Below are 26,130 nucleotides of genomic sequence, written 5' to 3'. Positions count from 1 at the left end.
TATATATATATATATTCAAATGCTTGTATTTGACAAGCACACAGACATATATATATTCACACAGACATATATATATTCACACACACACACAGACATATATATATTCAAATTGGTTAATATGTAGTATAGTTTGGCTTCAGGAGTAGAACCTACTGATTCATCACTTACATATGACACCCAGTGCTCATACTGAAAAGTGCTGTCCTTAATTCCTGTCACCCATTTAACCCAACCCCCCCACCCCTGAAAAAATCTCCACTTCTAGCAACCCTCAGTTTGTTCTCTGTATTCAAGAGTCCCTTATGGTTTGCCTCCCTCTCTGTTTTTTTTGTTATTTTTCCTTCCCTTCCCCTATGTTCATCTACGGAGTTTCTCAAACTCCACAGATGAGTGAAATCATGTGATATCTGTCTTTCTCTTACTGACTTATTTCACTTAGCATAATGCCCTCCAGTTCTATACATGTTATTGAAAATGACAGGATTTCATTATTTTTCATCACCAAGTAATATTCCACATCTTCTTTATACATTCATCAGTTGATGGATATTTGGACTCTTTCTGTAATTTGGCTATTGCTGTTAGTGCTACTAAAAACACTGGGGTACATGTGCCCCTTGAATAAGCATTTTTGTATCCTTTGTATAAATTCCAAGTAGTACAATTGCTGGTTCTTAAGGTAGTTCTATTTTTAGTTTCTTGAGGAACTTTCATACTGTTTTCCAGAGTGGCTGTACCACTTTGCATTCCCATCAACAGTGCAAAAGGTTCTTCTTTCCCTACATCTTTGCCAATATACGTTGTTTCCTGAATTGTTTATTATAGCCATTCTGACAGGTGTTAGGTGTTAGCTCATTGTGGTTTCAATTTGTACTTCCCTGATGATGAGTGATGTTGAGTATTTTTATGTGTCTGTTTACCATCTCACAGACAGATTTTCTTTGGAAAATTGTCTATTCATGGCTTCTGCCCATTTCTTCACTGGATTGTTTTTTGGTGTTAAGTTTTGTAAATTCTTTATAGATTTTTGGATACTTATCCTTGTTCTGATATGTCATTTGCAAATATCTTCTTCCATTTCATCAGTTGACTTTTAGTTTTGTTGATTGTTTCCCGTGCTGTGCAGAACTTTTTATCTTAATGAGGTACCAGTAGTTCATTTTTGCTTTTATTTCCCTGGCCTCCAGAGTCATGTCAAGTGAGACGTTTCTGTGTCTGAGGTCAAAGATGTTGCTGCCTGTTTTCTCCTGTAGGTTTTGATGATTTCCTGTCTCACATTTAGGTCTTTCATCCATTTTGAGTTTATTTTTGTGTATGGTGTAAGAAAATGGTCCAGTTTGATTCTTCTTCATGGTTCTGTCCAGTTCTCCCAGCACCGTTTGTTAAAGAGACTATCTTTTTTACATTGGATACTCGTTCCTGCTTTGTGAACGATTAGTTGGCCATGTATTTATGGGTCAATTACTGGGTTCTCTATTCTATTCCATTGGTCTATATGTCTGTGTGTTGATGATTACAGCTTTGTAATAAAGGTAAAAGTCCAGGATTGTGATGCTTCCAGCTTTGATTTTCTTTTTTAACATTACTTTGGCTATTCAGGGTCTTTTGGTTCCATACAAATTTTAGTATTATTTGTTCTAGCTCTGTGAAGAATGCTGGTGTTATGTGACATGGATTGCATTGAATGTGTAAATTGCTTTGGATGGTATCAACATTTTGTTAAATTTTTTTAGTGTTTATTTTTGCGAGAGAGAGAGAGAGAGAGAGCCAGCGCATGAGTGGGGAAGGGGCAGAGAGACATGGAAACACAAAATCTGAAGCGGGATCCAGGCTCTGAGGTGTCAGCACAGAGCCCAACATGTGGCTTGAACCCACAGTCTCGAGATCATGATCTGAGCCAAAGTCAGAAGTTTAACTGACTAAGCCACCCAGGTGCCCCAGGTAATATCGACATTTTAACAATATTTGTTTTTACAATCCATGAGCATGGAATGTTTTTCCATTTCTTTGTGTCTTCTTCAATTTGTTTCATAAGCTTTCTATAGTTATCAGTGTACAGATCTTTTGCCTCTTCGGTTAGGTTTATTTCTAGGTATCTTATGGTTTTTGGTTCAATTGTAAATGGAATGGATTCCTTGGTTTCTCTTTTTGTTGCTTCACTATTGGTGTACAGAAATGCAGCTGATTTCTGTATATTGAATTTATACCCAAAACTTTGCTAAATTAACATATCAAAACCCAGCAGTTTTTTGGTGGAGTCTTCTGGGCTTTCCACTTAGAGTATCATGTTATCTATGAAGAGTGAGTGTTTGACTTCCTCTTTGTGGATCTGGATGCCTTTTGTTTTGTTTTGTTTTGTTTTGTTTTTATTGCTAATGCGAGCACTTCCAACAGTGATGATGAACAATAGTGGTGAGAATGGTCATCCCTGTCATATTCCTGATCTGTGGGAGAAAGCTCTCAGTTTTTCCCATTGAGGATGATATTAGCTGTGGGCCTTTCATATATGGCTTTTATGATGTTAAGGTATGTTCCTTCTATCTCAACTTTCTTGAGGGCTTTTATCAAGAAAGGATGCTATATTTTGTCACATGCTTTTTCTGTATCTATTGACAGGATCATATGATTCTTATCCTTTCTTGTATTAATGTGGTGTATTACATTAATTGACTTGAAAATATTGAACCAGCTCTGGTGCCCAGGAATGAATCCCACTTGACATGGTGAATAACTCTTTTAATGTACTGTTGAATTCGATTTGATAGTATCTTGTTGAGAATTTTTGCGTCCAGATTCATCAGGGATATTGGTCTGTAATTACCCTTTTTAGTGAGGTCTTTGGTTCTGGAATCAAGGTAATGTTGGCTTCACCGAATGATTTTGGAAACTTCCCTTCCATTTCTATTTTTTGGAACAGTTTGAGAAGAATAGATATTAACTCTGCTTTAAATGTCTGGTAGAATTTACCCTGGAAAGCCATCTGGCCCAGGAATCTTATTTGTTGGGAGATTTTTGATAACTGATTCAATTTCTTTGTTGGTTGATGGGTCTGTTCAAATTTTCTGTCTTCCTGCTTGAGTTTTGGCAGTGTATGAGTGTCTAGGAATTTGTCCATTTCTTCCAGGTTGTCCAGTTTGTTGGCATATAATTTTTCATAGTATTCTCATAATTGTTTGCATTTCTGTGGTGTTGGTTGTGATCTTTCCTCTTCAGTTCATGATTTTATCTGTTTGGGTCTTGTCTCTCTCTCTCTCTCTCTCTCTCTCTCTCTCCCTCTCTCTTTTGAGAAGTCTGGCTAGGGGTTTATCAATTTTGTTTATTCTTTAAAAAAACAGCTCTTAGTTTCATTGATCTGTTCTACTGTTTTTTTATTCCATATCATTTATTTCTGCTCTAATCTTTATTTTCCTTCTGCTGGCTTTGGGATTTGCTACAGATTCTCTAGTTCCCTTAGGTGTAAGGTTAGCTTGTGAATATGGGACCTTTCTTGCTTCTTGAGATAGGTCTGAACTGGAATGTGTTTTCCTCTTAAGACTGCCTATGCTACATCCCAAAGGGATTTTACTGTTGTGTTTTCATTTTCATTTGCTTCCATGTATTTTTTTTTAATTTCTTCTTTAATTTCCTTGTTAACCCATTCATTCTTTAGTAGGATGTTCTTAAACCTCCATCATTTTGGGGTTTTCCAAATTTTTTCTTGTGGTTGATTTCAAGTTTCATAGTGTTGTGATCTGAAAATATGCATGGTATTATCTCAATCTTTTTGTACTTGTTGAGAGCTGTTTTGTGACCCAGTATGTGATCTATTTTGGAGAATGCTCCATGTGCACTCAAGAAGAATGTGTATTCTGCTGCTTTAGGATGAAATGTTCTGAATATGTCTGTAAAGTCCATCTGGTCCAATGTGTCATTCAAAGCCATTGTTTCCTTTTTGATTTTCTGCTTAGATGATCTGTCCATTGTTGTAAGTGGAGTACTAAAGTCTTCTAGAATTACAGTATTATTATCAATAAGCTTGCTTATTGTCATTAATTGAGTTATATATTTGGGTTCTTTCACATCGGGGGGGACAAAAATATATACAATTGTTAGCTCTTATTGATGAATAGACCCCTTAATTATGAAATAATACCCTTCTTCATCTCTTGTTACAGTCTTTATTTTAAAATCTAGTTTGTCTGATATAAGTATGGCTACTCCTGCTTTCTTCTGATGTCCATTAGCATGATAGATAGTTCTCCACCTCCTCATTTTCAATCTGCAGGTGTCCTCGGGTCTAAAATGAGTCTCTCATAGGCAACATATAGATGGATCTTGTTTTTTTGACCATTCTGATGCCCTATGTCTTTTGACTGGGACATTTAGTCCATTTACATTCAAAGTGATTATTGAAAGATATGAATGTAGTGCCATTGTGTTATCTGTGGATTTCATGTTTGTGGTGGTGTCCTCTGGTCCTTTGTAGTCTTACTGCTTTCCACTCAGAGAGTCCCCTTTAGGATTTCTTGCAGGGCTGGTTTAGTGGTCACAAGCACCTTTAGTTTTTGTTTTTATGAGGAAGGCTTTATCTCTCCTTCTATTCTGAATAACAGCCTTGCTGGATAAAGGATTCTTGGCTGAATATTTTTCCTATTCAATATGTTGAATATTTCCTACCACTCTCTTTTGATCTTCCAAGTTTCAGTGGACAAGTCTGCTACTAACCTCATGTGTCTACCCTTGTAGGTAAGGACCTTTTGTCCCTAGCTACTTTCAGAATTCTCTCTTTATCTTTGTAGTTAGTCAGTTTAACTATGGTATGTTGTGGTGTTGACCTGTTTCTGTTGATTTTGAAGGGTGTTCTCTGTGCCTCTTTGACTTGGATGCCTATTTACTTCCTCAGATTACAGAAGTTCTCAGCTATAATTTGTTTACATAAACCTTCTGCCCTTTTTTTATGCTCTTCTACTGGAACTCCTATGATACAGATAATTGTTTCATTTCATGGAATCACTTAATTTTCTAATTCTTTCCTTGTAAGTCTAGTAATTTTCTTTCCCTCTTTCTTTCATCTTCATTATTTTCAATAATTTTATCTTCTATTTCACCTATTCTCTCCTCTGCTTCTTTCATTCTCATTGTCACTGTATCTAGTTTATTTTGCAACTCAGTTATAGCATTTTTTAATTCATCCTGACTAGTTCTCAGGTCTTTGATCTCCACAGCAAGAGTTTCTCTGGTATCCTCTATGCTTTTTTCAAACCCAGGTAGTAGTCTTATGACTGTTACTCTAAATCCTTGTTCAGATATATTTATATCTGTTTTGAGCAATTCTCTGGCTATGATTTCTTCTTGAACTTTCTTTCAGGGAGAATTCCTCTGTTTTGTCATTTTGGCTAAGTTTCTGCTTTTTATGTGTGTTAAAATCTTGTTATGTACCTGAACCTGAAAAAGGGGTCACACACTGCCCAGGGCCTGGCATTCCAGTAAATGTTTTGGAGTGTGTTGCATGCATTCTGTTGTTGCATTTTGGCTACTCTATCCCACTGGTCAGTTCTCTGCAGAGTTCCTCCTTGCTTGAAGTGTAGAGTGTTTAGACCTTCAACCAGATGTGCTTTGATTTGTTTGTTGAAGTAATACTGGAAATAAAAAGGAAATTGGGGGAAGACTGATCCCATAAATAGAGAAAAATGAAAGGGGAGAAAAGACATCCAAACATAGAATCAAAAATCTATAAGGAAATATTCAGAGAAAGAGAGGAAAATAAAGAAGAAAAGGAGAAGGTAGAGAGAAGGTGAAGAGAAGGTAGAAAAAGAATAGAATAAAAATGCTTGATCAAAAGAATGTTATGTATATACTTAATATATAAATATATAACATACATATTATGTATAATAATAATTGACCAAAACCAAATCAGATCCTATGAGCCTGATTCCAAAGGAAAGAAAGAAGAAGCAGGAAAGAAATTAAACAAAAGAAAAGACAAGAAGAGACAAGAAAAGAGAAGACAAGAAAAGAAAAGAGAAAAGAAAGGAAAACAGATGTCTGTTGGTGCCTGGGACCAGTGGCTGTGCTGGTCTGGAGCAGAAGCTGGCTGTCTTGGGTCAGTCAGCCTTACTCTAGTAGATAAGCAGCCACCAGGCACAGAGGGGCAGGGTTTGATGTAAGCAGGTCCTACCTCCACTGGAGACTGCTGTGCTGCTCTCTGAAGTCACACCGTGTTGGTGTTGGGGAGAAAATGGCGACACCCCAATTTCTCTTCCCCAGACTGGGTAATTCAACCCATGCTGTTCAGGCAGCCATTAAGGAATAGTGAGGGTGGTCATCTTGCCCTGCTCCACAGTTCTCCTGCACCTTCTAGGCTCTTGGCTGGGATTGAAAACCCAAAGTCTTAAAGAACACAGCTTGGTGCGGCCCCTCTCTCCTGATGAGGAGTAGAACTACCCTGCCCTGCTGATAAAAGGCTTTTGGTTTTTGTCCTTGGGGAGGCAATAAACCCTCTTCCCAAAGTATTCGGGGAAGGGGACTGTTCTGTCTTAGTCTTCACCTGAGATTGATACACCACACTATGCACTCTGGGGCCGGCTCCCTCCTCCCCAGGAGCTCGTGCCATGGCTTTCAACTCCCTTCCAGAGAAAGTCGTGCACTTCTGAAACCTCTGAGCTTCAGCTCTTACGGCTGTTTGCAGAAAAGAAATTGGTACTCTTTATTTCTCGTTCCCCTGTCTGTGGTCCAGAGAAGTTTGCCTCTTGTGCTAACTCGATGCCACACTTTCACAACTCCTCTCTCTCCTTCTCTCCCTTTTATCTCTCCACAAAGGGGTTCTCTCCCCTCTGTACCATTGCTGTTTTATCTTCCCCAATTCACATACATGCGCCTGGATCCTGCCAAGCTGTCTCCCTCCAACTGTAGAGATCCTTCTGCCACTCCGCAAATCAATTTCCTGGATATTTAAGTGATCTGACCTCAATACGGCTGTGTTTGAGGAATGAGGAAAATCCTGGTCCCTTACTTGTCCACCATCTTAACTCTCCCCACACTCAGAGTCTATCTTAACCTGGATTCTTTGGATACTGTCCTCTAAATTCCAATTAATACTCATGCTGGCTATGTCCTTTGAAATTGTCCCACTTGGCCATAGCCTGATGTCAGTTATAGTTGTTCCCATCACCTCCTCCTCAGCAGCGTTCTCATGGCCTGGTTTTCTAAACTGTGTTCTCAATAATAATTTTCTTATAATTGTAAATTCTATGACTTCTTTTTGAGTTGGAGTAAAACCAACATAGGTGACCACTTTTCATTATTTAACTTATTTAAGGTAGTTTAAAGGGCACCTACCTCCCCTGCCTCTCCCCCTCCCTTGCTCCACTCAGTCTCATGAAGTCATAGATCTTCATTTTACACTGGAAGGAACCTCAATACAGCATTGTTAAGCAATTTGCCTAATGCCATAAAGTTAGTAAATTGCCTAGGTGAGATTCTATCCACACCTGTTTAAGATTTCTATCATACTTTCCCACCCCTAGGAATGGATATTTGGAAATCAGTGTTAGAATAAACATTTAGGAAAAGAATCCAGAAGGTAGAACAGCAATATGGAAATTGTTCTTTGTTCTCCATAATTGTTGGTGCTTTCATAAGCCCTATTAGGCTTTTTCTATCATTGTATTCAGATCATGTAAGTGTACATGTATGTGCAAAAAATTTGTTATTTCTGTAGGAATTGTCATCATTGGGGGGAGATAGCTAACAAGCTGCTATGCTGTTGTTCTTGGTTATTTAAATTGATTGGCTAATTTGTTTTACCAGTCTTCCTGGAACTTGAAGATAATTATATTGGTCTTCACTCTCTAGAATCATCTTTTCCTTTTTCTTTTATAAAGGCAGGCATTTCAATGGCTTCTTTCCAGTTTTCAGGGATTTTGAGTTAATGAAAACAGTTGATGAATGCATTCTTAATCCAATTCTCAACCATCCTGGAATATATAACAATGTGCTGCTAAATTGAACTGCTTTATATTATAATATATAATAATTATATTAATAATATAATACTCTGTTATAATAATAATATAATTAATAGTAATACATATATAATTCTTTTAATATGGCAGGCACTGTTAAGTCTTTTATGTAGGTAAGACTATTAAACTCTTACAGTAACTCTTCACAGTAAATACTATTTTTGTCCTTATTTTGCACTTAAGGAGCCTCAGAGATAGAGATGCTCTTATGTGTCCTAAGTCATAGCTTAAAAGTAACAAAGTCAAATAGATGCTAACTCAGAAAATGCAAGTTCAGAACTCATACTCTCAACCATTATGCTATTCTCCGTAGCCTCATTTTCTTGCTCAAATTTCAACCTAATGCAAATAATGCAGTTCAGTGCAATAAATATGTATTAAATCCATTATATTAAAATTTTACAAAAAGACAGTTTTATACCATAACATCCTTAGATTATTTGTGTTTTTTTCCTTTAGCTTTCCTATACACACCCTGATCAAATACTTTGTTTACATCTGACCTTTTATTAGCACATTTTTCTAAAATTTAGTAGTATTTTCAATTGTCATAGTTTATTTTTAAAATATATAATACCCAGGTGCTCCTGGGTGGCTTAGTAAGTTCAGTGTCCAACTCTTGGTTTCGGCTTAGGCCATGATCTTATTATGGGTTGTGAGATCAAGCCCTACATCGGTCTCTGTGCTGACAACATGGAGACTGCTTAGGACTCTCTTTCTTTACCCCTCTCCTGCTTGTGTTCTCTCTCTCACTCTTTCTCTCTCTCTCTCTATCAAAATAAATAAATAAACTTAAAAAATAAATAAAATATGTAATATCTATGCCAGATTACATAAATTAAATGTTAAAGATCTTAATAGTTGTGTGTGTGTGTATGTGTGTGTGTTTGTGTGTGTTTGTGTGTGTTTCTTATTCTCCAGAGAACTTTCCATCTATTAAGCAAACTTACTTAGATGATTGGCTCTAAATCACAAGAGGTTTGGCCCCCTAGGGAATTATTTGGCAATGTCTGGGGACACTTTTCATTGTAACCACCTGGGGAAGTACTTGTGCCTACTGGGTAGAGGCCAAAGATGCTGCTACACATCTTATATTGCAGAGCAGAAGCCCACACAAAAAATTACCCAGCTTAAAAAGTGTCAGTAGTGCAAGACTGTGAGTCCTGGACTATCCCTAGAGCCTTTTACATTAGTATAAAAACTAACAATGAACTGTGCATTTTTCCTCTTAGGTAAATGACAGTTGTTTGATTGGCTTTATTTATTTTTACTTTACTCCCAAACAAGCCCCCCACCCTGGTTCACAAATCCTGTCAACATTTCCACAATCAGAAACCAATATGTTGGGTTTTTTTTTCCCCTTTAAAGCATAAATATCTTGATCATAACAGTGACTGACACAACATCTGTGAAATTCTATACCAAAAATTCACTCAGCTCTCAATGTTTTTACTATGCTATTGATGTTGTTTGCTAAAGTAAATATCCATTCTTCATCCATTTATCAAAACTTGGGCATTCTCTAATACAATCATACATTTATCTGGTATCTTAATTTCTAATCCCTTTAGATGTAGTCTTCTGTCATCAAGAACATCAAGTTTCTGGCTGCTATGAAATTAAGTTTGCCTTTTTCAAATAGTTGGAGCACAACTGTCATTTAGTAAAATAAACATGGCTCCATTATTTCTTAATGTCTTCCTTAACAAGTATAAGATTAGACTACATCTTGCAAACTCCCATTGAGCAGTACTTAAGAAGTGAGTAATATTTCTGTCTGCCTAAATCAAGTAATCCCAAAAGTAAGTAATTTACAGGAAGGCATCAGGGACTGTTACAATAGGCATATTGCAATATGTCACTGGAAATCAGCATCTCCCCACATGTTTGATCAACGGCCAGATGGAAACTTTTATCACATTTATTTAATCTGAAATACACATGGTAATTACACTGGACCTTTGATTCAAGGCCTTATTAGTGTCTCAAGAGAAGTCAGGAAATGAGTTTGTCAGTTGCAAACTGATGTAGTCCCGACCCTCTGGGGGGAATTTCCATCTATCATTGCCTAGACTAGAGTATTGCTACAAATTACATTGTACCTCAAAGAAGTAAGATAAAGTAAAAGCTTTGTTAACCTATGTAGGGGAAGAAAGGGGTTCCTGATTAGTCCAAAATATTGTTTATTCTTTTGTTCACTCATGTTACTCCAATGACTGGTGAGTAAAGTGCAGTATAAATTGTATGGCTAATGTCTTACAAAAAATAATTTAAACAAAACACCAACAAGGACACATTGAAGTAAAATACTTCCACATGTCTAGTCCTAAACCTAGGATCCTGATATCTGCTACACCTAAATTTACTGTAAGTGAAAGTGTATGAGGTTCTTTGATTAGTAATAGGAAAAGGAAGATATCACAAAGGCCACTCCTCAGAATTTTCCAGTTAGAAAAATGCTGGATAGCAAAACTGTAATTAATATTGGATGAGTAAATCCTGACTATTATACTTCAACATTTTTACATAGTGTTAAAATACGAATAAGCAAAGCTGAACCATGTACATCTGTATAAAAAATGTTTAAGTAATATGGCTGATAAAGTGGAGGGGCGTTTCTCTAGAGACTGGAGGTAATGAAAGACTTCAACTTAATGTTATATATTTCTTTAACATTTGGAAATTTGTATTATGATTATGTCGTTTATTTTCAAAGTCAGAAAAAAGGATTTTAAAAAATGAAACACACACAGCCTTCCAAAAGTGTTCACAAAAAATGTGACATCTTCTTATATATTGTTGATGTTTTTTAAGAGAAAAATGTAATTAAGATTTTGAAATCCATAAAGTAAGCTATAACTAAAAGAAGAAAAATAATAAGTTTCTATTAACATAAGATGGCATAACTAATAAGAGTCAGTTAAATCACATGCATGTTCTGAAATGACTTCAAAAATTTTATTGCTTGATTAAAACTCTATTAATGGCTGTTACTGTTGTCATAATAAACTTGCATAATATTTTTTATTCTAATTAAAATGCTAATTAAAAACCATAAAATCATCCTATCAATAATTTATCTTTTTTTTTTTTTTAACTTTAGGCCAGTATGATTTACACTACAGTTATTTTGTGGATATTTCACCTCTCAATTGAGAATGTCTTTAAGTTTGTAACCTCTTTATTTCTATTGATATCACTACTATCATTTCAAATTATCTACATCTTGAAAAGTATCAATTGTGTAAACAACGATAAAAACATATTTTGACACTCTTTGCTGCGCACCATGACGGATGATCAGTAAAGACAGTATTTTACAGAAGTATAAACCAAGGCTCAGTGAGAATAAAGTAAATTGTTCAGAGTCACTCAATTTATAGTTAGTTGCATCCAGTTTGAGCCTCCCTAACTATAAGAGAAGAATTAACTGAGACTAAGATTCATGTACTGTCTCATTTTTATGGTGAATCTTTTTTTTTTTTCAAAAAAAGGCAAGTTTTAACATTCTTCTTTGGTAAAAAAACTGTTTTAAGGCACTTTTTTTCTGTCTTATACTTACATCAATGGAAACTCTTACAGGTAATACAGTACTTACAATTCCTTTCATGTGTAAAGTTAAAAAAAAAAAACAGTTATGAGTCAGTGAACAAAATGAAGAAGCAGATATTAACATTTCTAGAGCTGAGCTGTAGCCCTACAATATGACCTTGAGAAAATAACTTAGTTCTTTGTATTTTCTTGATATGTTATCTTGCAAGACAATTTGAACTCTTGGTGAATGAAAGATAATAGGAAAGAATGAAGAAAAAGTGATTTTGTGTGGAGGTGAGAGAAAGAGAAGAAGAAAGAAAGAAACAACACTCAACTTATTATAGGAACAGAAATAAACAATTATGCTAAATTTGGAAGAATGATTAAAACACATTAAGTTTCCAGTCACAATTAGAATATGATTCATTGCAGATTATGTATTTAATGATATGTTTGAAGGACATAATCTCTTCCTCTAGATTGTAGTGTATTGCTTAAGCAGAAGAAAGATATAAGGCTCTTTCATTAAAATTCTAGGACATTCGGGCGCCTGGGTGGCGCAGTCGGTTAAGCGTCCGACTTCAGCCAGGTCACGATCTCGCGGTCCGTGAGTTCGAGCCCCGCGTCAGGCTCTGGGCTGATGGCTCAGAGCCTGGAGCCTGTTTCCGATTCTGTGTCTCCCTCTCTCTGCCCCTCCCCCGTTCATGCTCTGTCTCTCTGTCCCAAAAATAAATAAAAAACGTTGAAAAAAAAAAATTAAAAAAAAAAAAATTCTAGGACATTCTTAGGTATTAGGTACCACTTCAAAAATGATTTAGAAATCTACATTTATGACTGCAAGACAGAGTTTAGAATATAGAGTACAGGTCTTTAAAGTTGCCTTTTAAATTTTTTTCAGTTTAGGTTAAATGACCTTAGTGAATGTATCTGAGAGGTTTCAGTTAGGTCTTATCATTTGCATGCTTGGGCTACAAAGTGCTGTGTATGTAGTAATTGTTACAATGAATAATTATATTGTATGTATAACAAGGATTTGGGCTCACTGCTTTTTAGCAATGAAGTATGACAACATTTGACATATAATTGTACTTCATATTAATATTTTATTAATATGTACTACATATTATTTTATGGGCATATCTGTCACTCATTAATATTTAAGTCAATTTCCTCTGAAGAATTTGTTACAGGGTTAGTTGTATTTTGCATACTTATTTCTTAAATTAAAAATACAGCCTATTATTTCATGAAATATGCAAATTTCATGTATGCTTAAGTTGAAAACATTGTCATATGTTAAGTGTGGTATGTGTTTCATGCAAACTTTCTTTTCATTCATTTTGGAAACAATGGAGTTTATTTTAATACTCACAAACATGAACATAACTCCTTCTGTCATACCCACTGTCTGGATCTGAAAGCTATCTGATAATTAAATTTTTAATGATAGTGAAGATATAACAACTCTTGACAGATATTAAATATATAAATTATGTACAATGGAGCCAGATATCCAAGAATTAACTATGCTGGAGTTTAACACTGATATTTTCTTCTGAATTCATGTTAGAAGAAATCACTAAATTTTGATACAGCCTTCTTCCAAAGTTCTTTCTATGGTTGGCTTAACAAATATATTCAATAGATCCAAGAATAAGAAATGATACTCTGAATTCCCTTCTATAATACAATATTTCAGATATCCTAGTGAATTTTGTATTATAACTTATCAACTAAATTAAGAGACTGAAATTTTCCTGTAAGTCAATAATTTGAACTCCAAACATATTTTTCTATACTACCTTTTGGGTTTAAATAAATTGATTGGTGAATTTGCTATATCTAGCTACCATTTACCAGCTTTGTCCATTTTGAAAAATAAGTTCAGAATATGGGGTAAAGAGGAAACTCAGTGATGTTCCGTTTTTGACTTGTATCCTCCAACCTTCTCACGAACCGGTCTCAGAAGAGAACACACACAAAGAAAGCAAAGAATCTCAGGAAAGATCCCTTCTGAAACCTGAGAAAGGTGTTCACATGAACATTTCTATTCAGACATTCAGCACTTTTTAATATACATTAGTCATGATATATCCTTTTCATAGCACTTTTCCTCCAATGAAAATGCTTTCATACCAGTCTAATTGAGTTTAAGTTAGGTTCTGTTTTCAGTTTGGAGCTTGGTACCTAAGTTATAATGATAAAACATTTATTAACTATTTACTTAAAATCTACTAAATTCGACATGGAAATAGTAATTAGGTTGTAAGATTGGCTTATGGGTGAAATTAGCCATTGAATAAATTTGATAAGAAAAATGTTTTTAATAAATACTAACAATTATCATTATTATTGTTTATGGATAGGTATTTTACTAAGACCTTTATATATATATATAGATATATATATATATATATATATATATATATCACCTCATCTGATTCCTACAGAAGTTCTGTGTGGCTCATACTACTCTTATCCTGTGTTATATATGTGGATACTGAGGCAGAGAGAGGTTAAGTAACATATTGTTCCAATAGCTATTGTGTGAAGAACCAGTAAAGGCAAGATTGGAGAGGTTTACTTTCTATTTGAACATAAACTAGTATATGAAAAAAATACTGGGATAAGATTCCAGTAAACTTAAGATTTAAAATTTAAAACATGCACAAACTTTTCCCATTGGTATGTGATGGTTTCTTTTAAACAATGTATAAAGGGGACGTGCACATTATATTCTTCTGAATATACTCATCATTGTAACTGAAGAACTGGTTCAATGACCATTTATAGTAATTTTAAAAACTTATATGAACATAGGTAATATGACTATTATAATTATTATTAGAGTAACCAATTCAAAATATTAAAAGATACAAGGCTATTTGACTGAATTGATCAGTGGTATAGTACACATTTCAGAGATGACTCGTTTATAAAGGGAAATTATTTTAGTACCAGTGGTATTGTGTTTCTAATATATTAGTCCATAAAAAAAAAATGGACATGCTCCTACAGGTGATCTTTCCCCATCATTTTTAAATATTTATTCTTTATTATAATAATTTATGCTGTGACATAAACAATTGCTACAGACTAAACTTTTTAGAAAAATGTTGAGTGTTATAAATATTGTCATTGTCAAACATTTATTCTTTATATTTTCTAAAGATTTTAAAAATAAACCTGTCCTATTATTGATTTCTCTGATAGAACACTTAATTTAATTATGATTAAGCTATTTCTTTTTAGTTTAGTTTAAGAAGAAATGTGCTTAAATCTAGATTTTCCTCTTCTGCAGAAATCCTTGCATAAAACTTATTTAACTTCTAGTGTGCTTAAAAATAATTTAATTCATCCTTTTAGATTTGCACAGGGTACATTGCCAGAATAGACATATGGCAATGTTATATACCAGTCATTTGTCTTCCTTCTTAATGGTTGTTCCCATTTATTTATTTTTTGTGTGTAGGCTGAGACCAGTCATGTGCAAAGGGTTAGGTATTGTTGAAATTGAAGGCAGAACAGTTCCTAGTGAGCAAGACATAAGGCAACAGAAAAAAAAAAAACAACAGCTTCTACAGATCACAGAAATGTAAGAGAAATTGCGCACCGTAGAATGAATTTGAGCATATTTTACCTGAAAAAAAATGCAAACCTACAAAATCCAGGTTTGTTTATAGTGTCTTCTCTTACAAAACTCATTATTTTACTCACATTATTTTTATTGAGTACCTGCTAGACGTGACTTATATGCACAGGGTCCATGTAAACTGATTTTAACACTAATTCTTTGAGGAAGAAGGTAGAGGAGGTATACCATCCTTATTTATAGACTTAGGACAGTGAAACTCTAAGAACGTCAAACTGAAAGTAATACTTGGGATTTATGGTTCTGAGTAATAATACTATTTCAGATCTTCTATGATTTTAAAGAGAGACTGTTATTTAAGGCAGGAAAATTACACTCCATGTCATCTGCATAATGGATACTTTAGCTAACTTTTCCAAGCGGTAAATAACCCCATAGCTATCTAAGAACTTATCTTGTTCTCCCTTTGATCTCCTAGATAACCTTAAAGAACATTCCTTTCTTTCACCTTCCTCCTGTTATCACACAGGTAATCACTCTGGCAAGTTCTCTCCCCTTTTGGATATCAGTGCTAAATGAGATGAAGCATTTGTGAAGGGCCCTCAGCGGCCCTAATAGTCACACTACTCTGCTGGTTGAAAGTCCTCTCTAAATTGTTCAAATTCTTCAGAGCTGAAAAGTTTCCTCGTTTGAAGCAGTTAAGGAAATAATATCCTGAGAGAGAAAGACCAGTGAAATGAAGAGATTTGTGCTAGAACCTACTTTTATCCAAAAATAAGAACACTTTTTTTTAGGAGAAATTTTCCACTTAGATTTTAGTTCTCAAGGACAAATAGAGTATCTTATTCAAGTGTGTATGTTGTTTGGGCCCAGCACACTATTAACTATCCATAATACATGTTAATAAAACCAATTGTTATAGAATTAGGAAACCTGTAATTCATACAAAATGAAAAACAGATTTTGAGTGGAGACAATTCTCACAGGAGAGAATTTGTAGTCCAGTGAATGAAATTTGTGTAGGATGCAGCCGCACTTCACGTTGGCATGAGTGACAATCACACTTCACTTGCTACAACAGTTTATAAATTGATTATAACTCTAAGCTAAACAGCCTTGAAACAAACACTAAATTCAAGACAAAACAGTAATTCTGTAATTATTTTCATAATCTTTTTGAAGAGGAGGTCTATATGCTATTACACCCAGAAACATGTGGCAGCACATCTATTTATGAGCTTGATGTGGAACAAAATGTATGGTGCAATCAATATATTTTGAGAAGAAAGGCTAAGTGTTGTGCTTGCTGGGAATTTTCCCTATTAATGAAAACCTGTTGTATGAGGAAGCCTTAATTTAGAACCCATAGATTTAGAGTCCCTATACATGTTGTTCGTAGTTAAAATTATGTGTAAATCACTGCACACAAAGAACAATATATTTTCATGTTTTTTATTCCTTAGAGATTGTTCTTAAGTAGTTTTGTAAGAACAGTAATTGTACATAAAATTAGAAGGTAATAGATGATCCTTGAGTGAATATGCTGATATATTTTTCTCCGGGTACTTTGCTTATGTCATATACTGCCAAAGAACACTATATTTTTTATCAGTAAATTATGTATAACTATTTCTAATGTTCTGCAATAGGGGTTCTCTTTCTGAAGTGTTAGAAAACAAAGCTGGCTCTTAAGTACACAGAAAAAATTCTAATTTAATGTTAGAACCAAATTATCCAAAGTGTTAAGTACAAATCTGGATGAGTCATTTTTACTTAGCAGTAATTTATAAAATATTTAAGTAGTGACAGTATTATTATTTTTTAACCAATAATTTAATACTATGAACTGACTTACTGCTCAGCAGAGCAAATGGTATCTAAGGATCCAAGTTCTGTCTGTACTTTAGTATAAGAACTTAATATTATCCATTCACTCACTAAATCTGCTACCTTCCAAGAACTGAAAGCGAGTGTAAAAGTGCTATTTCAGCTACATTACAAGTATAAGATGAAACTCTCATCTTTCAAGTAAACTTGCATCTATGAGGGAATATAAAACTAAAGTAAGTGAATTAATTCAAGAAAAAAACAATTTCTGAATGAAGTAATTCAAGGTCAATTGACGTGGGGAGACCAACCAGTGTTGTTTGGACGCCACATACATAGAGGGAAAGAAGAACATTTCACGAGATGAATAAACAGCACTAACAGGAAGTCATTTAGCATGGATGGGCACTGAATTCCTCCATACGATAGGAGGAAAGAGAATACAATTGTGTGAAAAAATAAAATGCTAGAAATTACCTCAACAAACTTGTTCTCAAAATAGAAGTCATCTGACACATCCTAAAAAACTGACTTTCATAATTATTTTTAAAGTCTTTCAAAAACTATTCCAAAAACTTGCTTAGACAAGCTGTCCCATGGTTTATCAATCTTTACATTAATAATAACTATGATTTTCTGAGTCAACACTTTGCATGCTTTGAATAAAATAAGCCATTTATAATACAGAACCTGGCATAGATTAAATACTCAATAAATTATTCTCTCATTTAATCCTCACCTATCAAACTCCCACCAGCTTCATTTTATTCAATCTCATGTTATGCAAATTTTCTTCTATTAATATCCCCTCCCCATTTTTCAAATATTCAGACACTTAGAGTGCTTCACTATTACCATTGAGAGCAAAGTCCTGAATGAGTCTTTTAAAAGTTAAAAAAGGAAACCTACCTTTTCCCACATAGCAGTTTATATTTTCCACCTTCCTCCCCCCTCTTATAACTGTTAGAGAGTACTTACATTACACTGTGTCAGATATTCTTCTAAGCCCTTTATTTACAGTAACATATTTAATTTTTGACAACCCTGGAAAATAAGAATTATTCACATTTGAAAGATGAAAAGGTTAAGAAACTTGTTCAAAGTCAAAATAACAGTAAGTGGTTTAAGGTTTGCTATAAACAATTTGTAAATCCGGGATTTTGTGAGCAATTTCTTCCACTTGAAAACTTTAACTGACTTTTCTTCTATTCTACTGTTTCCCTTATATTTATGTACAAAACACAACATAGTTTCATTCCTAGATTGATTTTGTCTGATACTCTTGATGTCAATCCTTACATCTTAACCACTATGAAACACCTGTGTGTGAGTGGATAGAGGGCAGGGGTTTGCAATGTTAACACACTACAGCACCTAATACAATGTGCAACTCAATTACAGGTAACTCACTAAAAAAATGATTGGTGCAGTCTTGGCTGTTCTGTCTATAAAAATTTGGCAGGGAATGAGTATGGATTATCCACACTTCCCCCAAATCTATTTTCCATGTCCTTAAATTTTCACATTAGTCAAGTGAGATAATACATGAAAAAGACCATACTATAGTTTCTACATTAGTCAGTTCAGGCTGCCAAAATAAAATACCATAGATTGAGTGACTTAAACAAAATTATTTATTTTGCACAGTTGTGGAGGCTGGAAGATTAAGATCAATGTGCCAGCATGGTAGGTTCTGGTGAAAGATCTCTTCCTGATTTGCTTAGCTACATTCAAGTTGTGTCCTCACATGGAAGAGAAAGAAAGACAGAGAGAGGGAGAGGGACAGAGAGACAGAGAGAGAGTTAGCCCTGGTATCTTTTCTTAAAAGGGCACTAATCTCACGCATGAGGGTCTCACCATTTGAGGCCTTGACCTCATTAAAACCTAGTTTTCTCACATCCAATCCATCTCCAAACACCACAATAGTGGGGATTCGAACTTCAACATATGGATTTTGGAAAAAACACAATTCAGTCTATAATAGTTTCTCAAAAATAATATCTTACTTTCCAAAGTCTTAAAAATGTAAATAAGTATATTCCCAGCAAAGAGAATTAACTAGAAATGCTAAATATCATTTGATTGTGATTCAGAATCACTAAATAGGGATACTAAACTTGAAAAAATCATCTATTCTTTCTATTTCTAAGGGTGATAATCCCATTTTTACACTTATTTTTGAGCTTAATTTCATATTTTTGAACCATTTTATAGTTAAACTGAAATTTCTCTAAGAGTTTTCACTTTTAAAAAGTCCTGCAATATGGATAGAGAATAGAGATATAAGTGGATTAATTTTTGAAGTGTCTCTTATCATGCATTCTGATTATATTTGGTCTAAATTTATGTCCTTCATTCATTTAACTCTTGACGTTCCACAACTCTGATGGTTGTTAGTAGGGAACTATGTCCGGTGGCTTTTGCACAAGAGACATTTGTTTCTTTCACCAATTCTTTTTTTATTCATTCCATCTTTTTCTTACTCATATTTTTCAATATTGACATTGACTACTATTCCTAGATTTATCAAAGTTTTCTCTTTACCTTAACCTCAAACCTAATTGGCAATTTTCATCTACTATCCAATTCACTATTCCATGATACTGAACTATTGATAATGAATCTTTAGTCTGAAACTTGACATATAAATAGTTTTGTAGATAATAATTATTAGATTTCAGTGAGAAAACAGTGAAAATTTCTTATCAACCTCATGAGGATATGTCTCAGCATGCTTATCATAGTACCCATCCTTAGAATATTAACATTTACAGTATTACTATTGTTAATCCATCTTTAGCTTTGAAAACATTTATTTTAATATATAATGAAAAACATTTTCTTTTAAAAGAGTCTTGAAAACTAATTTAAAAATATTTACATAAAATGATCTTAATTTCACTTCCTACCTACCATTTTGTTCAAACTGGAAATCATATATGATAACTTGATAAAATTATTTTTTATTAAAATAATTCTAACACATAAATTAAAAAATATGTGTCATTTATAATTTCTGCAAGCTGTGATCCTAGAGAGTCAAATACTTTGAAGTTTATATTCTCATTTTAAGGGGAAACACATGGCTGACTAGTTCTTTGTTGATAGAAACCCCCAGTAATGATTTCAGAGAGAGAATTATATACTTTAGGATTCTCCATGTTAAGATGTTAAATAAAACTACTTGGGGCACCTGGGTAGCTCAGTCAGTTAAATGTCTGATTCTTGGTTTCAGCTCGGGTCATGAACTCACAGTCTGTGGGTTCAAGCCTTACCTTGAGTGCTGCGGTGGGAGAACAGAGCCTGCTTGCGATTCTCTCCGTCTCTCTCTCTCTGTCCCTTCCTTGCTTATGCTCTCTCTCTCTCTCAAAAATAAATAAATAGGGGTGCCTTGTTGGGTCAGTCGGTTAAGCGTCCAGCTTCAGCTCAGTTGGTGGGTTCAAGCCCCATGCTGGGCTCTGTGCTGACAGCTCAGAGCCTGGAGCCTGTTTCGGATTCTGTGTCTCCCTGTCTCTCTGCCCCTCCCCCACTTGCATGTGCTTGCTCGCTCGGACACATGCTTGCTCTCTCTCAAAAATAAATAAACATTAAAAAAATTAAAAATAAACAAATTAATAAATTAATTTACAAAAACCCTGTGCTTTAAGGTTACTTTCTACTTTTCTAAATATCAGAAATTACTAACCCTAAATATTATTTTTTTTGTCAATTTCAATTATTTTAATAGTTGAGGAGCTATTCAGAAAAAGTATCTGGTTATTATTCCTCTGACTTTCCTAAAAGAATTATTATTATTTGACATAATTTTCTCTTTGGAATGCTTTGTTAAGTGTCCAATAACCTTAATTGAAAGATGTTAACAGTTCAGAAAATTTTAATTCTATGATATTCTTTGTGTTTTGTGCATTATTAGCTAAAGAGACTGCTAATATATTGCTAAATCTGTTGGGATTTACTCACTCCAGTTTTAATAGACTAACTCCAACAAATCATAGACTAACACTTGAGAATGAATGATGGTCTTAAAGATATATGATGTATTTATCTGAATAATAATGAAGACTCAGCTATCTGTAAGGAAACTTCAGAAGGCTGTACTTCATTTTTATTATTGCTAAGACAGTAGGAGAGGAATGAGAGAAACTAGTAGGAAAATTGAGTAAGTTTCATGGTCAGGAAATAAAAATGATAAATTTAATCTTGACAAATACTTTACATAATCCTTTAGAAAATAAAGTACAAAAGAAAAAAACTGAAAATAAAACAAAAAAAGCATAAAGTGTAATGAAAAAGTTGTAACATTTACAAATATTTTTAAACAATGTTGAAATGTTTCAAAATATTAAAATATTGTTTAAAAATGGGAAATAACATTAATATAAATATACAAGTCCTATAGCAGAAAACTATGCAACCTACTAAAAGATAATAAAGGTTTGAATAACTGAAGAATCATACTATGATTATGAAAATGCATAACATAAAAGAACATCTATAAATTATTATAATCCCAGTAAAGAATCTGTTATGTTTTTGTTTCTTGCAAAACTATTCTACACCTGATCTAAGACTTCTCCAGTGCATTAAAATGATTTTTAAAACTATAGTACTAGTTGCCCAATAAACTGAGATTTTCAGCAAACTGAAAACTGACTTTTCCAAATGTGGTCTCCAAACCTCAGAAAGTGTACCCTGGGATTGGAAAGTGAACTGGAAAGCCCACCTTGGAGCTGGGACTCTGTGGACTGGTACTTACTGCTCTTGGGGAGAGGAAGGAGAAGACAGGTGGCTGTAAGAGAGCCCAGGCTAGTGGCACTCAGGGAGAGGAGTTGGGTTATCTTAGTCGTCAGTCTCTTCATTTCCAGTACTCGGATTCCCCTGAAAACTCCAGCAAATCTGAAGAAGAAAAGATTCCATTTTGCTGTAGACCATTTTTTCATTCCTGTTCATTCCTCCACATTGACCTAAAGGAACACAATGTAGGTTTTCAAAATTCTTGAATGCCTTTATTCTGAGAAACAAAATTGAAAATATAACCTCAAGGTTATTTAAAGACTATTCTGTTTTATTGAACAAAGTTAATTCTTCAGTTTTAGTCAGAATAAGAACTTACACAGGAACTGGAGATAATGAATCTATATTATAATTGTCTACAATTAAAAAAAAAAAAACCTACAATCTTGGTGTAGGATTGTGTATATATTCCTCACATATAATAGATTAGAATATTCCAAGCCGTAATGTATGTATATATTTACTTTATGGTAGATGATAACATCTATGATGAAAGAAGTAGTGTGGGGGACATTAAAATTCTTATTGTCAAATAAGAATTAAAGTTCTCTTTTATACTTTAGCTTCAAACCATAGACCAAAATATATTTTAGATAGATTAAAATATGACAGTAAAAATGTTAGATGACTGCATAAATCTATATGTGTATATCATGGCAAAAGCATTTCAAATCATGACCCACAAGTCAGACATCATAACACAAAAGTTTGATAGGCTTGATTACATAAAATTGTAAGACTTATCTATCAACTGAAAGGACCACAAATGAAGAATAAACAAAAAATTGTTAAAAATGTCCAACTTTCTATGAAAAGAGATGTTGCAACAGAAAATCTGAATGAAAAAAATAATCAAATTTCATTAACAACTATTTCAAAATTAATGAACTCATATGGACAAAAGTAGTAAGTCACATTTATGGTAACTTGTAAATACCAAATATTTAACACTTATCAATATTAGATTGGCAAATTTTTTTAATTATAATATTTGATGTTAGTATTATAGAGGTGAAAATCCTTCAGATGCTGTTGGTGGAGGATGAATTTATATAATCTTTCTATAATATAATTTGGCAATATTTATCAATAGTCTTTAAATAATATTGTTTATTCCAATTGGTCTGGAAATAGTATGTTTCAGAATTACCTTCAGGAAATGAGACAGGTACAGAGATGTATGAATAAGAGTGACTTCTCAGTTCCCAAAAAGAGTGCTCAGTTCTGAGAGAGAGAAATGATTTACGACCATGTGTATTTGGGGACTTGAGTAAGAAGTGGGATTTGGAACTCATTCTAAAGTGTCTAAGCAAGGAATAAGAATAGGTAATTCAGAGGTGTGGCAGGCTTATTTTTTGTTTCTTTTTCTTCCTGTTTTTCAATTTTTAGATTTACAGCTAATGGCAGAAATTAAGGGAAATACAAGTAATATATAATAGAAAGGTACATTGACAACAGCTGCAATGGCAGGTTCACTTTTTAATACTCAGTGTTTTTAAAATAAACCTTTTTTATTCCCCCTTGGACATGTATTCTTAGTTGGACAATTTTCAAGGCATATGTTCTTAGCCGGGCAATTTTCTTCCAGGTGGAGACTGAGTGACCTATAGCCTTACTTACTCTTGTAGCTTCTCTCAGTTTCAGTTTGTATCTCCTGAGATCACCTTGGAAGTTTACACATGGGACGTTTTTATCGGCTGGATCTTCATTCAATTGTCCAGAACACAGATCACATGATTACATTCAACTGAAGTGAAGCCAGAAAATGTTTTCCTATGTGCACTGAAAGAAAAGGAAACATGTTTGTTATTAGCTAGAAATCTCTTCCCCAGTATATCCTTCTGATTACCAAATATTTTTTTCACTTCTTTTCCCTCACACAAACCACTTCCATACCCTGTCTAAAGACACAACCTAACGTCCCATCAAGCCAAGGTATCCAATTCGAAGACTAAGCTCTTCAGATATTCGCAGTCTTATTCATATCTGGATGTATTTGTCAAAGGACAAATTATTAATTACTAATGCTCCTCTCTACCCATACACAAAATACAGTGATAGCACACAGCCAAGAGGAAGTGCTTCTTAATATAAATGCTCTCATTTGGAAATAGAGAATGAGAAACACTGAGTAGTCACTTATCTATAGCAATTATGAAAACATCCCAGACTGGCAATCAAAGATCCCTCTGCCTTGGCAGTAGTTGTACTTCCTTGAAGAAACTGAAGTCTCCTTTGTGCATTCTTTTTTGTTTCCCCCAATCCTGCCCTATGGGAAAATTCAATCTGTAAGTTATATTCCATGGGCACATCTGAAGTATGCTCTTCAGGGAGACTACATAGCTTTTATAGTCCACTTCTTGCCTCCACCAAGTTTGGGGATCCTGGGGTTGTTTGAAGTTTTAAATAGACTTTTTTTTTTCTATCTAGACAATGCTACTTTCATGCAATAGTTTCATGAAAAACACAGTAGACTCCTGAAATGTCACATTCATGTGTCTATAATCACAGTTTAAGATCTTTTGAAGACATAATTGCAAAGCCTAATTTTTTTTCTTTGCTTTCTCTGTCCTTTAGACCATAAATAATTAGCATGAGGATACTTGCAATGTGGGCTTGGGAGGGGAGGCAGTACACTGAATCTGACCTTTGTAGTAGGGTTCAGCCTTAGTGGGTTTTGTTGCTCAAAGCTTCTTTCAGTTTTAATCCCTTATTATGTGGCTTCTATAAATAGTTGATTTTCCAAACTTTGGAGTTCCCAGTTGTCTGGGCTTTCTTTTCCTCGTTTCATTTCTGCTTGAAAGCTGGCTATCCTTTGCTGGGTTCGTGTCTTTCCTGTAATATTTTACTAAAGGCCAAATGTGAAAGTATATTATTAATCAGTACCTCTCTAGCTACTTTCTCTAAAGCTACAAGTCAAATAGGCACTTAATCCTCTACATTGAGTATTCATTTTCCTCCTTCTGTCAATCACATTAAACACAAATTGTAACACCGTCCTCTCCTTGAAATATGTTCTTTCCTTTGATCAACTACAATGTACTCTGCAGGATATTTTCCTAACTCGCTGTTCTCTCCTGCTCAGTTGGCTCTACTGGAAGCACTTTCTCTTCCTAGACTTTAGATATGGGAGTTCCTCAGTTCAGTTGTCACACTTCTTGTCTCTTTTTAGACTCCCTACCTTGGGGAGTTCATCAATTGCCATAGCTTTAAATAATATTTATATGATAATAAATCCTGGGTTATCATCTCAGTCCCAGCCTTTCCTATGACATAATTTTATTTCTTAAATGATATAGTGGTGTTCATCACACTAAAAAAATACACACATACACACGGATATACAGAGTCGCCCATATTTTCAGAAAGAGAAGAGGAATGAAAGGCATAAAACCATGGAACATTGTATACATGTGTTTGTTTATCCAGTCTTAAAATGTAAACTCAATGGCAACAGTAACTGATATGGCAAATGTTACATTCCCAGGTATGTTGTACAAATGAATATTTGTTGACTGGATGGTTGGTTTAATACACATTAATGAAATTTTACTTCAGTAGAAATGTGCTAATTTTCAGAATAACTCATTGTAATGCAGATATGCCCTCTATACTTAAATAACACATCAGTTGTGTGATATTTTACTCTCTTTTCTAGATCCCAATGCTCTGGCTGGCCAGACTGGCCCTGATCATGCTCTTATAGGAGGAATAGTGGCTGTAGTTGTATTTGTTACGCTGTGTTCTATATTTCTGCTTGGTCGATATCTGGCAAGACATAAAGGTAGGTAATATTTAACAAAGTATTCTTAACTTTGGCAAAAATATATTCTAAAGGCTAGCTTAATCATGAAATATTAAATGAGTGTATGTATATATGTGACAGAGAGATCTAAATATGAAATTATTTCATGGAGTTCTTGATTATTTTACTTAATGAAAGTTGGATTGGCTTAGCAAAATAATGTTTAGCCAATGGCCAAAGGTTACAGAGTGAGTCATTGGCTCAGGGAAAAAAAAATAGCAAGTTTGTATTTATCTCTAGGATTGACATTCAACTATAATGCTAAGTGTTCAGCCAACGTTTTTGTCTGTAGGTTTATAGACACACATATGGCCATATCAGTGAGGAAAATGTGTGATTTTTTTGTAGTGGGCTAGGTAGCAAACTATTGACATAATCTACTTTTAAGTGGAGTTTTCAAAATGAAAGATGACACGTTTGATGTGATCATTATCAACATCTTCACAAAGGGCCCTGATTGCTACAGCTGCATGGATCACATGGTCTGTATCCATCATTAAAGAAATCAAACTACTCATTACCCATTCCAGTTAGGCAGTTGCTCCCAGTTAACCTGGCCACTGCTTCATCTA

The 26,130-nt window shown here is 34.2% G+C and overlaps 1 protein-coding gene across 2 annotated transcripts in view; it reads left to right on the top strand.

Moving 5' to 3' along the window:
- The window catches only part of CADM2 (cell adhesion molecule 2), a 335,754-nt gene that overhangs the window by 301,701 nt on the left and 7,923 nt on the right, over positions 1–26,130 (top strand). For both annotated transcript variants that reach the window (XM_058731712.1, XM_058731711.1), the window contains one exon: positions 25,412–25,537. In XM_058731712.1, the coding sequence (XP_058587695.1) occupies positions 25,412–25,537 (126 nt within the window). The remainder of the gene's footprint in view (positions 1–25,411; positions 25,538–26,130) is intronic.

This window comes from Neofelis nebulosa, chromosome 5 (genome assembly GCF_028018385.1).
Source record: "Neofelis nebulosa isolate mNeoNeb1 chromosome 5, mNeoNeb1.pri, whole genome shotgun sequence".
In the NCBI taxonomy this organism is placed as follows: domain Eukaryota; kingdom Metazoa; phylum Chordata; class Mammalia; order Carnivora; family Felidae; genus Neofelis; species Neofelis nebulosa.
This window is presented reverse-complemented; position numbering and strand designations above follow the sequence as displayed.